The sequence below is a fragment of the Mobula hypostoma genome, chromosome 5 (genome assembly GCF_963921235.1).
Source record: "Mobula hypostoma chromosome 5, sMobHyp1.1, whole genome shotgun sequence".
In the NCBI taxonomy this organism is placed as follows: Eukaryota; Metazoa; Chordata; class Chondrichthyes; order Myliobatiformes; family Myliobatidae; genus Mobula; species Mobula hypostoma.
The window spans coordinates 4,562,274-4,577,116 of record NC_086101.1 but is presented as its reverse complement, the minus strand read 5'-3'; the positions used below and the strand labels follow the sequence as shown (position 1 = coordinate 4,577,116).

Genomic DNA, 14,843 nt, shown 5'->3' with positions numbered 1-14,843 from the left:
GAGGGGAGAAGAGGGCAGAGAGGTGGGGAGAGTGGAGAGTTGGCTGGGAGGGCAAGATGGGTGAGTGAGGGAGAGAAGGGGAGCGAGGTGTCGAGAGGGTGGAGATAGGGCAGAAATATGGGGAGAGAGAGAGGGAGGGCAGGGTGGGTTAGAGAGGGGAAGAGAGTGAGAGGGGGTGGGAGAGCAGGGAAGATAGTGAGAGAAAGGGGAGAAGGGGTTGAGAGAGGTGGGAAGAGTGGGAGAGCTGGGGAGAGAAGGTCAAGGAGAGAGGAGGAGTGACTGGAAAGAAGTGCAGAGAAGGGGGAGTGAGTGTGGAGAGAGGTAGGAGAGGGCAGAAAGGACGAGAGAGAGGGGGGCAAGGGGGAGAGAGGGGGGAGAGAGGGAGATAGGCTGGAGCAGTGGGGAAGAGGGGGCATAAGGGGGCCAGATGGGGAGGGGGGAGCGAGAGAGGTGATATTTGGGGGAGGGGGAGAAGGGGAGGGGGGTTGATGTGGGAGAGGGGCTGAGAGGGAGAGGCAGAGATGGGGACACAGTGGGCATGAGGGCTGAGAGGTGGGGGGAGTGAAGAGAGTGCTGGAAAAAGAGGGGAGGATGGGGAAGGGAGAGGGGGGAAGTGTGGAGAGAGTGGCAGAGAAGCGAGAGAGGGGGTGGGGAGGCAAGGGGGGTAGAGGGCCATGAGGGGGGAAACTGGGAGAGAGTTTCAGAGGGGAAAGTGGGGGAGAGGGTGGAGAGTGGTGGGGAGACAGCAAGAGAGATGGGGAGGGGGTGATTCTGTGAGAGAGGAGTCGGGAGATGAGAGGGGTGTGAGGGGGACAGAGGATGGTGGAGAGTAGGAGAGAGGGGAGGGGTGAAACATGGAGAGTGGGAGAGGGTGAGGGGGAAGTGGGGGGAGAGGAGGAATATGGGCAGAATAAGACAGGAAGGGGGTAGAGGGGAGGGGTGAGATGTGGAGGGAGGTCGAATGAGAGTGAGAGAGATGAGGGGGAAGGGGAGGAGGAATGTGGGAGAGTGGTGGGGAGGGGAGAGAGAAGAGAGGAAGAAGGGGGGTGAGGGTGAGCAATGGGGAGAGAGGGGAGTGGGTAGGAGAGGGAAGAGGTGTGGAGAGAGGGTGAGAGGGATAGAGAGTAGGGAAGGGGAGTAGTGGGAGAGGGGATTTGAGGGGGGAGGTGAGTAAAGGGGGCCAATGTGTGATGGGAGGGGGAGAGGTGGGTGTGAGTGGAGAGAAGGTCAGGGAGGGAAGGTGAGGTGGAGAGTGGCAGGGGAGTGAGGGCGGAGGTAGTTCCAGGGGGTCAGTGTGGACATGGTGGAGGATTACAAATACCTGGGGATACGAATTGACAATAAACTGGACTGGTCTAAGAACACTGAGGCTGTCTGCAAGAAGGGCCAGAGCCGTTTCTATTTCCTGAGGAGACGGAGGTCCTTTAACATCTGCCGGACGATGCTGAGGATGTTCTACGAGTCTGTGGTGGCCAGTGCTATCATGTTTGCTGTTGTGTGCTGGGGCAGCAGGCTGAGGGTAGCAGACACCAACAGCATCAACAAACTCATTCGTAAGGCCAGTGATGTTGTGGGGATGGAACTGGGCTCTCTCACGGTGGTGTCTGAAAAGAGGATGCTGTCTAAGTTGCATGCCATCTTGGACAATGTCTCCCATCCACTACATAATGTACTGGGTGGGCACAGGAGTACATTCAGCCAGAGACTCATTCCACCGAGATGCATCACTGAGCGTCATAGGAAGTCATTCCTGCCTGTGGCCATCAAACTTTACAACTCCTCCCTTGGAGGGTCAGACACCCTGAGCCAATAGGCTGGTCCTGAACTTATTTCATGATTTACTGGCAAAATTTACATATTACTATTTATGGTTTTATTACTATTTAATTATTTATGGTGCAACTGTAACGAAAACCAATTTCCCCCGGGATCAATAGAATATGACTATGACTATGACTATGAGAGAGCTGGAGAAGCGGACGAGGAAGAGAGGGCAAGTGAAAGAGGAGGGACAGAGGGAGAGGGAGTTGGGGAAGAGAGAGAGGGCGGAGTGGATAGTGAGGAGAAGAAAGGGGTAGAGAGTGGGGGAGAAAAAGGAGAGATGATTAGCAAGGGGGGAGAGGGGTCGTGGAGGGTGAGAGGGGAGAGAGAGGAAGAGAGAGTTGGGGAGTTGGTGGGGGAGTGGGGGTGAGAGTGGGAAAGAGGAGGAAAAAGGGAGAGGGGTGGTGGGGAGAAAGGGGGCTAAGGAGGAGGGAGGGGGAAAGGAGGTGAGAGATGGCGAGAGCAGTCGGGAGAGGGCAGGGCAAGGTAGAGAGGTAGTGAAGGGGTGTGCAGAAAGAGGGATAGAGTAGGGGGGACGGGTGAGTGACAGAGAGTGGAGGGAGAGAATGTAGTGGGGGTATACAGGGGGAGAGGTGTGGAGAGGGTGAAAGGAGTACGAGAGGGGTAGAGGAAGAAGGGATGAGAGAGGAGGAGAGGTGAGGTGAGTGGGGGGGTGAGGGTGAGAAAGGGAGGGGGAAGAGGGAGGAGAGTCAGAGGGGGGAGGAGCGAGAGCTAGGGAGAGTGGGGGAGAGGGGGAAAGGTGAGGAGAGCGGGGGGGAGAGAGGGCAAAGCGGGCTGAGAGCAGGCGGGGAGGGTGAGAAGTCGGGGACAGAGGGGTGACAGAGGTAGAGAGGCTGAGAGAATTGGAAGTGAGGGGGAGAGACTGGGAAAGGTGGAGGGGAGGGGGAAGAGGTGTGGAGAGGAGGGAGAGGGGTGGATAGGAGGGAGAGGGGTGGGGAATGGGGGGACAGGTGAGGTGGATAGAGAGGTCGAGAGAATGAGCAGTGAGGGGTAGGGACGGGGAGAGAGCGGGAGGTGGGGGATAGTTGACAGGGGTAGGGGAGAGAGCAGGAGAGGTGAGAAGCGAGAAATGGAACAGTGTTGGGGAGAGGGCGCGAGTGGGGGAAAGTGGGAGAGATGGGATGGTGGTGGGCAGAGAGAGGTAGAGGGGGCAGAAAGGGCATGAAGGGGAGAGGGGGACAGTTTGGGGGAGGGGGAGAGAGGGTGGGTAGAGAAATGGAGAGAGTGGTGGGGGGTGGAAGTTGGAGGGTGTAGAGGAGGAGAGTGAGGGGAGAGAGGGGGTGAGGGAGGAACTGGCTTCCAGTTTAAGAAGGTGCCAGTGAATTTCAGCGACTTTTGACTGGTGACGAATGAAACTAGGAGAACAGCTAACTACTTTGCTAATCACTCTTTTTCTGGCAAATGATCATCGCAAACAATAGTCTGTAACGTGCAGGCAATTTGTTGAGGAGAACTGAGGCAAGGCAGGGCAGGGCGAGGCAGCGGGCCCATCGCCAAGAGCGAGGAAGACCCACGGTCCGACTGATTCAAGTGCCGGGCCGAATCAGAAAGGTCAGGCACGAGCTGAATCGAGGTGGCTGGGTCCAGGCCCCAGAGCGTGTCAAAGCCATGACCCCGCTGTTTGCTGATGATTTAAGCACTGTGCTGAATCGAGGCGGCTGGCTCCAGCCCCAGAGCTGAACCCAATGTTTCGACAACCATTTACGTGGCAGACAAAATTGGAGAGGCACCATCTTGAGCTGAAGGTTGAGCAGGCTTCAAAGATAAGTATTCCTGAGCAGACATCCCACCTCTCCCGGAAGTTCCGGGAGTCTCCCGCATATGAATAGTGGCTCCCTGATGCCCACAAATTATATACAATATCACGGAAATCAATTTTTTTTGAGAGCGCGCGAGCGAGAGAGAGCGCGAGAGCAAGCAAGCGACCACGAGAGAGAGAGAGAGAGAGAGCGCGCCGTGGCAGAGTGTTCCAGAAAAAAAAGAAAATATAAAACGTACGTCAACCCAGACTACACTAAAGTGTACCCCTGCCTAATAGGGGTCAAAATAATGACAGTGTTGCTCGCTGCACTGTTTGCAACAGTGACTTTTCTATTGCCCATGGTGGGTTAAAATGTAAAAGACATGTTGAGGTGAGTTTAACAGGTGTCATTCGTTCATTAGCATAGCTAATGTTATTTAAACTAGCTGGCCAGCTGCTAAGGAACTACTCTATTGCAGACATCCCACCTCTCCTGGAAGTTCCCGGAGTCTCCTGCAGATTGATGGTGCTACCTCCCTGAAATGAGTTTTTGCAGGGTGGGATGTCTGCCAGAGGGCCATCCCACTGGGGATGCCCAGTCACGGTCAATAGGTTTAATGCTTAAAAATGTAAATAGTGTCATTTAATTTAAAATCCAGTACATCTATCATCACATTCATTTTTCTGTTTTGGGAGTAACATCATTTTAAAGGCACAAATCACAAAAAGTGCAATAATTCCCTTCCCCCCACCCCTTCCCGTCTATTCAGGGCTCATTGAGACCGGGCTGTACGGAATCAAGAAGGAAGGTTTCACAGACCCCTTGCCACATGATCAATAAGGTGCAGCGGGGTGGGATGGGGGAGCATCCCAAGGTAATCATTCGGCCAGGCAAGGTAGGAGGTACGATGGAAATGTGTGGCCATTTTTTGGCAATTCCCAAACACTTCCTTCAGCTCCACCGTGGCTGGTCCCAAGCCCAGTTGGGAGAGGAGGAGGATTGGACGTGGAGCCAGGTATCCCATCCCATAAAAACCAAGAGCTGCATAAACTCCAAAGACTTCATCCGTGGGAGGGGAAGGAACGGGCTGCTCTTGGAGTCAACTTGGAAGATTGGCTCAGGACTCCGGCGAACTGCTGTCAACAGCCTATGCCCCAATAGGGGTGATGGGGCAGTTTCCTATTCTACAGACTAGATTGCAAACGAGAAATGGGTGCAATTCATCTGTACAAAGTTACTCAGTCTCACCAGTTAGTGTGCAACATGGACATGTGTGGGGGGGGAAGAATTCTACCAGAAAACGTGTCCGTAAGTACCTCCTGCCCCTTTCTTTGCCCCCACCCACCCAAAAGGCTCAGGCAGTCACCGGCAAATTACTGTATGTGTAATTTCTAAAGTGCGGGGGTGGTAAGAGGGTTGGAGCTGGGCTGGGGGAGGGTTGCTGGGTGGGGGTTATTTCCCCTTCTTCGGGGCCTTGTTCTTCTTGTTCAAGATCTTCATCAGGGATTTGGACATGTAGTACGGTTTCTCGAGAGAGCCGTCGTTCCGCTCGAGGTCTTCCACTGTGGGTGAAGAGAGAAGCAGAGAGAGAGGGAGGTCAATGCTGAAGTGTCACCCCTCCTGGGAGAGTGAGACCAGGATGTACGTCCCACCCTGGTTTGTCCTCCCAAAGTGCAACGTCACACACGTGTCTGCATTAAATTCCTCTCCCATCTACGGCCCATTTTCCCAACTGATCCAGATCTTTGCAAGCTTTCATAGCCTGGGCATCCGGGAGCAGGAGGGTGCAGGTGCGAGATTACTAGCCAGGATTTGGGATATTGAAACGTAGGGACACATCGCCATGCAATGGGGCAGGAGGGGTTGGAAATCCCTCCTTGCAAGCTGTGATCAATGTTGGCTCCAGTGCGACCGAGGGATGAGACATTACCTCCGAGGTGAGGAGATCTCTGCTTAACAAAAGAGAGGAAGGGAGTTGGTGTGAGGGCCCAATGTTATTGAAACCTGTCAAATATTGTAAGGCCTTGATAGAGTGGATGTTGAGAGGATGTTTCCTATAGTGGGCAGAGTCTAGGACCAGAGGGACCAGCCTCAGATTAGAGGGACGTCCATTTGGAACAGAGATGTGGAGGAATTTCTTTAGCCAGAGCATGGTGATTGTGTGGAATTCATTGTCACAGATGGCTGTGGAGGCCAAGTCACTGGGTATATTTAAAGTGGAGTTTGATAGGTTCTTGGTTAGTCAGGGCGTCAAAGGTTACATGGAGAAGGCAGGCGAATGGGGTTGAGAGGGAAAATAAATCAGCCATGATGGATTGGCGGAGCAGACTGGCGTAATTGTGCTCTTATGTCTTGTTGTCTTCTGGTCTAATGACCTCCCCCATCCTTGTCCAACAGGTCTGAGGGGCTGAATGACTGCTTCCCCCCTCTCACTTTTTGCACAGAGACTATGTTTTCACTGGAGAAGGAAGTGGGCGTCAATTGGGATAAATTTCTTCCCCAGAGGATGCTTCATAAGATTAAGACTAGTTTTATGCGTCACAGGTAAGTCGAACATACAGTGAAATGCATTGTTATTGTCAAATCAAATCAGCAAGAATTGTGCCGGGGCAGACCACAAGTGCTGTCATGTTTCCTGCAACCGTCCACCACTCCCGAACCTTGATCCATACATCTTTGGAATGTGGGAGGACACTGAAGTACCCCGGAAAACCCCAGGGAGTCAGGGGGAAAACTTACAGGCGGGGGCACGATTCAAACTGCAATTGGTGATTGGTGACACTGTGATGTGATTGTGCTAACCTAATTGCAACACTACTATGATGCCTCACATTCCCGTGGGTCCTGGCCTGCTGGGAATGGGATGGGAGGGGTTGTCCACATTCCCGTGGGTCCTGGCCGTGCTGGGAATGGGATGGGAGAGGTTGCTGTTCACATTCCCGTGGGTCCTGGCCGTGCTGGGAATGGGATGGGAGAGGTTGCTGTTCACATTCCCGTGGGTCCTGGCCGTGCTGGGAATGGGATGGGAGAGGTTGCTGTTCACATTCCCGTGGGTCCTGGCCGTGCTGGGAATGGGATGGGAGAGGTTGCTGTTCACATTCCCGTGGGTCCTGGCCGTGCTGGGAATGGGATGGGAGAGGTTGCTGTTCACATTCCCGTGGGTCCTGGCCGTGCTGGGAATGGGATGGGAGAGGTTGCTGTTCACATTCCCGTGGGTCCTGGCCGTGCTGGGAATGGGACGGGAGGGGTTGCTGTTCACATTCCTGTGGGTCCTGGCCGTGCTGGGAATGGGATGGGAGGGGTTGCTGTTCACATTCCTCTGGGTATGGGATTCCACTGGGAATGGGATGGGAGGGGTTGCTGTTCACATTTCCGTGGGTCCTGGCCGTGCTGGGAATGGGATGGGAGAGGTTGCTGTTCACATTCCCGTGGGTCCTGGCCGTGCTGGGAATGGGATGGGAGGGGTTGCTGTTCACATTCCTGTGGGTCCTGGCCGTGCTGGGAATGGGATGGGAGAGGTTGCTGTTCCCATTCCCGTGGGTCCTGGCCGTGCTGGGAATGGGATGGGAGAGCTTGCTGTTCCCATTCCCGTGGGTCCTGGCCGTGCTGGGAATGGGATGGGAGGGGTTGCTGTTCACATTCCTGTGGGTCCTGGCCGTGCTGGGAATGGGATGGGAGGGATTGCTGTTCACATTCCTGTGGGTCCTGGCCGTGCTGGGAATAGGATGGGAGGGGTTCCTGTTCACATTCCCGTGGGTCCTGGCCGTGCTGCGAATGGGACGGGAGGGGTTGTTGTTCCCATTCCTCTGGGTCTCGGCCACACTAGGAATGGACGGGAGGGGTTGCTGTTCACATTCCCGTGGGTCCTGGCCACACTGGGAATGGGACGGAAGGGGTTGTTGTTCCCATTCCCGTGGGTCCTGGCCACACTGGGAATGGGACGGGAGAGGTTGTTGTTCCCATTCCCGTGGATCCTGGCAGTGCTGGGAATGGGACGGGAGGGGTTGCTGTTCACATTCCCGTGGGTCCTGGCCACACTGGGAATGGGATGGAAGTGGTTGCTGTTCTCATTCCTGTGGGTCCTGGCCGTGCTGGGAATGGGACGGGAGGGGTTGTTGTTCCCATTCCTCTGGGTCTCGGCCACACTAGGAATGGACGGGAGGGGTTGCTGTTCACATTCCCGTGGGTCCTGGCCACACTGGGAATGGGATGGAAGTGGTTGCTGTTCTCATTCCTGTGGGTCCTGGCCGTGCTGGGAATGGGACGGGAGGGGTTGTCCACATTCCCGTGGGTCCTGGCAGTGCTGGGAATGGGACGAGAGGGGTTGCTGGATGAAAGACATGGGAAGAGTCATGACAGATTCAGAGGGTGAGGAGCTATCCTGAGCAGAGGAATCTCCTCTTCCCCCAGAGCAGGTTGCTGTACACTCTGGGTTTAGGCGCTGAGGAGTGGTAAATTATGCACGAGGTGTTGCATTTGGTAAGACACACCAGGGTACAGCGAGTGTTGTGGCCCTGGTGGGAGTTGTGGATAAGAGGAACATAAATGGCTCCTTGAACATGGAGTCACAGGTTGACAAGATGAAGAAAGCTTCTAGCACACCGACCTTCATCAGTCACGTCAGTGAGTACAGGAGTCGGAATGTTGGGATCCTTCCTGTTGTTATTGGCCCTTTTCCAGCACCTTTCTCTATATGCGTCCTCGATGGTGGGTAGGCTGGTTCCGGAGGTGCGTTGGGTAGTTTTGACCACCGTTGTACAGCCTCCCTGTCTGCCACAGTGCAGTTTCCATAGCAAGCAATGACGCAGCTGGTCAGGATGCGTCTACTGCGCATCTGTGGAATGACGTGTGTACGGTTCCACGCACCTCCACCCACCACTACTTTATCATTTCCTGTCAGTCACTTTATGTATAGACACTCCTGTGCCTAGCGTCATATTATGGACATACATCAGCTATCTTATCTATTTATATTTATTGTGGGTTATTTTTGTGTTGTATCAGTTTTGGGCACGTGGCCAAGTGGTTAAGGCATTGGACTAGCGATCTGAAGGTTGTGAGTTCAAGCCCCAGCTGAGGCAGCGTGTTGTGTCCTTGAGCAAGGCACTTAATCACACATTGCTCTGCGACGACACTGGTGCCAAGCTGTATGGGTCCTAATGCCCTTCCCTTGGACAACATTGGTGTCGAGGAGAGGGGAGACTTGCAGCATGGGTAACTGCCGGTCTTCCATAGAACCTTGCCCAGGCCTGCATCCTGGAGAGTGAAGACTTTCCAGGCGCAGATCCATGGTCTCGCAAGACTAACGGATGCCTTTTTTTTAATCAGTTCCAGAGTGACAATGACTTCTTTCTCCTTTACACGTGTGCACTGGAAATGACGTTGAACAATCTTGAATCTTGGATGTGCACAAGATGTTAGTGAGATGGCACCTGGAGGATAGTTCTGGTCTCCCTGTTTTTGGAAGGCAGTCATTCACCTAGGAGGGGTGCAGGGAAGATTTCTGAGAATGTTCGAGGATGCGAGAACCTGAATTAGAGAGAGATGGTGGGCTGGGCAAGACATTGTCCATGGAACGTAGGGGATCTGACAGAGGTGGATAAAATCATGAGTGGTGTAGGTAGGTAACCGTAATGTCTTCCTCACAGTAAAAGGCAACCAAAGACTGGAGGATACAAAGAGGGCCTTTGACACTTTGGCCTTCATAAATCAAAGTACTGAGTACGGGAGGTGGGACGTTATGTTGAAATTGTATAAATGGCTGGTGAGGCCGAATTTGAAGTATTTTGTGCAGTTCTGCTCATCTGCCTGCAGGAAATATATCAGTAAGATGGACAAAGAGAGGAGAACTTTTACAAGGGTTATAGGGAATGGTTCAATAGACTAGGACTTTATACCCTGGAGAGAAGGAAAACGAGGTGAGATTGAGTTGAGGGATACAGAAATTATGAGGGATATAGATAGGGTATGAGTGCTGGGGTGGTGATACCAAAGGAGGAGCAAGGTACTCCGTCGCTCTGCGACCCTATAGGTCACCCTTGGGCAAGGTGTAACCCCTGCTGAACCCCCTGAACAGGGTCATGCAAAGCCATGGGATCAGGTGGTGGTTGGCCGTATGAGCAGTCGGTGCATATCACGTCCTGGTTATGCGACCACTAACACCAGGCAGACAATCTCTGAAGGGTATTGATAATGGCTGGAGTCACCCGTCTTGTAAAGACACTGCCCGGGAGAAGGCAACAGCAAACCACTTCTGCGGAACAATTTGCCAAGAACAATCATGGTCATGACACAGGATAGACCACATCACACAACACAGGATGATAATGAGGATTAGGACAAATGCAAGCAAGCTTTCCCACTAAGGCTGGGTGGGACTAGAACTAAAGGTCATGGGTTAAGGGTGAAATGTTAAAGGAGTACATGACAGGGAACTTCCTCACTCAGACGGTGGTGAGAGTGTGGAAAAAGCTCCAGATGGAAATGGTGGATGCAATATTGATTTCAACATCAGAGAAATTTGGATATGTGCATGGATGGTAAAGATATGGAGGGCTATGGTCTGTGTGGGTGGATGGCGCGAGGCAGATTAACAGTTTTGCTTGGACTGAATTGGCCAGAGGACCTGTTTCTGTCCCAGAGTGCTCGATGACACGATCTACTGATGACAAAGGTGAAGCGGTTTTAATTAATTCAAGGGTTCAATACCTGAGGACAAATTCTTCACCCAGACCATGGGATGATTACAGAGCAATCTAGCACAAGATGTGATGGGTGCAGGTACATTGACAACATTATCCGGTATTGGGGAGGTATATGAACAACGTTATTGGGGAGGTACATGGATAGTCGAGGGTACGGGTACAACGTTATTGGGGAGGTACATGGATAGTCGAGGGTACATGAACAACGTTATTGGGGAGGTACATGGATAGTCGAGGGTACGGGTACAACGTTATTGGGGAGGTACATGGATAGTCGAGGGTACGGGTACAACGTTATTCGGGAGGTACATGGATAGTCGAGGGTACGGGTACAACGTTATTGGGGAGGTACATGGATAGTCGAGGGTACAGGTACAACGTTATTGGGGAGGTACATGGATAGTCGAGGGACATGAACAACGTTATTGGGGAGGTACATGGATAGTCGAGGGTACAGGTACAACGTTATTGGGGAGGTACATGGATAGTCGAGGGTACAGGTACAACGTTATTGGGGAGGTACATGGATAGTCGAGGGTACGGGTACAACGTTATTGGGGAGGTACATGGATAGTCGAGGGTACAGGTACAACGTTATTGGGGAGGTACATGGATAGTCGAGGGTACAGGTACAACGTTATTGGGGAGGTACATGGATAGTTGAGGGACATGAACAACGTTATTGGGGAGGTACATGGATAGTCGAGGGTACAGGTACAATGTTATTGGGGAGGTACATGGATAGTTGAGGGACATGAACAACATTATTGGGGAGGTACATGGATAGTCGAGGGTACAGGTACAACGTTATTGGGGAGGTACATGGATAGTCGAGGGTACAGGTACAATGTTATTGGGGAGGTACATGGATAGTCGAGGGTACGGGTACAACGTTATTGGGGAGGTACATGGATAGTCGAGGGTACGGGTACAACGTTATTGGGGAGGTACATGGATAGTCGAGGGTACAGGTACAATGTTATTGGGGAGGTACATGGATAGTCGAGGGTACAGGTACAACGTTATTGGGGAGGTACATGGATAGTCGAGGGTACGGGTACAACGTTATTGGGGAGGTACATGGATAGTCGAGGGTACAGGTACAATGTTATTGGGGAGGTACATGGATAGTCGAGGGTACAGGTACAACGTTATTGGGGAGGTACATGGATAGTCGAGGGACATGAACAACGTTATTGGGGAGGTACATGGATAGTCGAGGGTACAGGTACAACGTTATTGGGGAGGTACATGGATAGTCGAGGGTACAGGTACAACGTTATTGGGGAGGTACATGGATAGTCGAGGGTACGGGTACAACGTTATTGGGGAGGTACATGCATAGTCGAGGGTACTGGAACAATGTTATTGGGGAGGTACATGGACAGTCGAGGGTACAGGTACAACATTATTGGGGAGGTACATGGATAGTCGAGGGTACAGGTACAACGTTATTGGGGAGGTACATGGATAGTCGAGGGTACGGGTACAACGTTATTGGGGAGGTACATGGATAGTCGAGGGTACAGGTACAACGTTATTGGGGAGGTACATGGATAGTCGAGGATACATGAACAATGTTATTGGGGAGGTACATGGATAGTCGAGAGTACAGGTACAACGTTATTGGGGAGGTACATGGATAGTCGAGGGTACAGGTACAATGTTATTGGGGAGGTACATGGATAGTCGAGGGTACAGGTACAATGTTATTGGGGAGGTACATGGATAGTCGAGGGTACTGGTACAACGTTATTGGGGAGGTAAATGGATAGTCGAGGGTACAGGTACAACGTTATTGGGGAGGTACATGGATAGTCGAGGGTACGGGTACAATGTTATTGGGGAGGTACATGGATAGTCGAGGGTACAGGTACAATGTTATTGGGGAGGTACATGGATAGTCGAGGGTACGGGTACAACGTTATTGGGGAGGTACATGGATAGTCGAGGGTACAGGTACAATGTTATTGGGGAGGTACATGGATAGTCGAGGGTAAAGGTACAACGTTATTGGGGAGGTACATGGACAGTCGAGGGTACGGGTACAACGTTATTGGGGAGGTACATGGATAGTCGAGGGTACAGGTACAACGTTATTGGGGAGGTACATGGATAGTCGAGGGTACGGGTACAATGTTATTGGGGAGGTACATGGATAGTCGAGGGTACAGGTACAATGTTATTGGGGAGGTACATGGATAGTCGAGGGTACGGGTACAATGTTATTGGGGAGGTACATGGATAGTCGAGGGTACATGAACAATGTTATTGGGGAGGTACATGGATAGTCGAGGGTACGGGTACAACGTTATTGGGGAGGTACATGGATAGTCGAGGGTACGGGTACAACGTTATTGGGGAGGTACATGGATAGTCGAGGGTACAGGTACAACGTTATTGGGGAGGTACATGGATAGTCGAGGGTACGGGTACAACGTTATTGGGGAGGTACATGGATAGTCAAGGGTACGGGTACAACGTTATTGGGGAGGTACATGGATAGTCGAGGGTACAGGTACAACGTTATTGGGGAGGTACATGGATAGTCGAGGGTACATGAACAACGTTATTGGGGAGGTACATGGATAGTCGAGGGTACAGGTACAACGTTATTGGGGAGGTACATGGATAGTCGAGGGTACAGGTACAACGTTATTGGGGAGGTACATGGATAGTCGAGGGTACATGAACAACGTTATTGGGGAGGTACATGGATAGTCGAGGGTACATGAACAATGTTATTGGGGAGGTACATGGATAGTCGAGGGTACAGGTACAACGTTATTGGGGAGGTACATGGATAGTCGAGGGTACATGAACAATGTTATTGGGGAGGTACATGGATAGTCGAGGGTACAGGTACAACGTTATTGGGGAGGTACATGGATAGTCGAGGGTACGGGTACAACGTTATTGGGGAGGTACATGGATAGTCGAGGGTACAGGTACAACGTTATTGGGGAGGTACATGGATAGTCGAGGGTACAGGTACAATGTTATTGGGGAGGTACATGGATAGTCGAGGGTACAGGTACAACATTATTGGGGAGGTACATGGATAGTCGAGGGTACAGGTACAACGTTATTGGGGAGGTACATGGATAGTCGAGGGTACATGAACAATGTTATTGGGGAGGTACATGGATAGTCGAGGGTACAGGTACAACGTTATTGGGGAGGTACATGGATAGTCGAGGGTACATGAACAACGTTACTGGGGAGGTACATGGATAGTCGAGGGTACGGGTACAACGTTATTGTGGAGGTACATGGATAGTCGAGGGTACGGGTACAACGTTATTGTGGAGGTACATGGATAGTCGAGGGTACAGGTACAACGTTATTGGGGAGGTACATTATTCGAGGGTACGGTACAACGTTATTGGGGAGGTACATGGATAGTCGAGGGTACATGAACAATGTTATTGGGGAGGTACATGGATAGTCGAGGGTACGGGTACAACGTTATTGGGGAGGTACATGGATAGTCCAGGGTACATGAACAATGTTATTGGGGAGGTACATGGATAGTCGAGGGTACGGGTACAACGTTATTGTGGAGGTACATGGATAGTCCAGGGTACAGGTACAATGTTATTGGGGAGGTACATGGATAGTCGAGGGTACGGGTACAATGTTATTGGGGAGGTACATGGATAGTCGAGGGTACAGGTACAACGTTATTGGGGAGGTACATGGATAGTCGAGGATACAGGTAAAACGTTATTGGGGAGGTACATGGATAGTCGAGGGTACAGGTACAATGTTATTGGGGAGGTACATGGATAGTCGAGGGTACAGGTACAACGTTATTGGGGAGGTACATGGATAGTCGAGGGTACAGGTACAACGTTATTGGGGAGGTACATGGATAGTCGAGGGTACAGGTACAACGTTATTGGGGAGGTACATGGATAGTCGAGGATACAGGTACAACGTTATTGGGGAGGTACATGGATAGTCGAGGGTACGGGTACAACGTTATTGGGGAGGTACATGGATAGTCGAGGGTACGGGTACAACGTTATTGGGGAGGTACATGGATAGTCGAGGGTACAGGTACAACGTTATTGGGGAGGTACATGGATAGTCGAGGGTACAGGTACAACGTTATTGGGGAGGTACATGGATAGTCGAGGGTACGGGTACAACGTTATTGGGGAGGTACATGGATAGTCGAGGGTACGGGTACAACGTTATTGGGGAGGTACATGGATAGTCGAGGGTACAGGTACAACGTTATTGGGGAGGTACATGGATAGTCGAGGGTACATGAACAACGTTATTGGGGAGGTACATGGATAGTCGAGGGTACTTGTACAACGTTATTGGGGAGGTACATGGATAGTCGAGGGTACAGGTACAACGTTATTGGGGAGGTACATGGATAGTCGAGGGTACAGGTACAACGTTATTGGGGAGGTACATGGATAGTCGAGGGTACGGGTACAACGTTATTGGGGAGGTACATGGATAGTCGAGGGTACGGGTACAACGTTATTGGGGAGGTACATGGATAGTCGAGGGTACGGGTACAACGTTATTGGGGAGG

The 14,843-nt window shown here is 51.8% G+C and overlaps 1 protein-coding gene across 1 annotated transcript in view; it reads right to left on the bottom strand.

Annotated features, from left to right (window-relative positions):
* Positions 1–4,200: 4,200 nt before the first annotated feature.
* Positions 4,201–14,843, bottom strand: part of slc44a4 (solute carrier family 44 member 4) — a 95,980-nt gene continuing 85,337 nt past the window's right edge. The window contains exon 22 of the mRNA XM_063047902.1: positions 4,201–5,146. Within this exon, the coding sequence (XP_062903972.1) occupies positions 5,037–5,146 (110 nt within the window). The 3' untranslated portion in view covers positions 4,201–5,036. The remainder of the gene's footprint in view (positions 5,147–14,843) is intronic.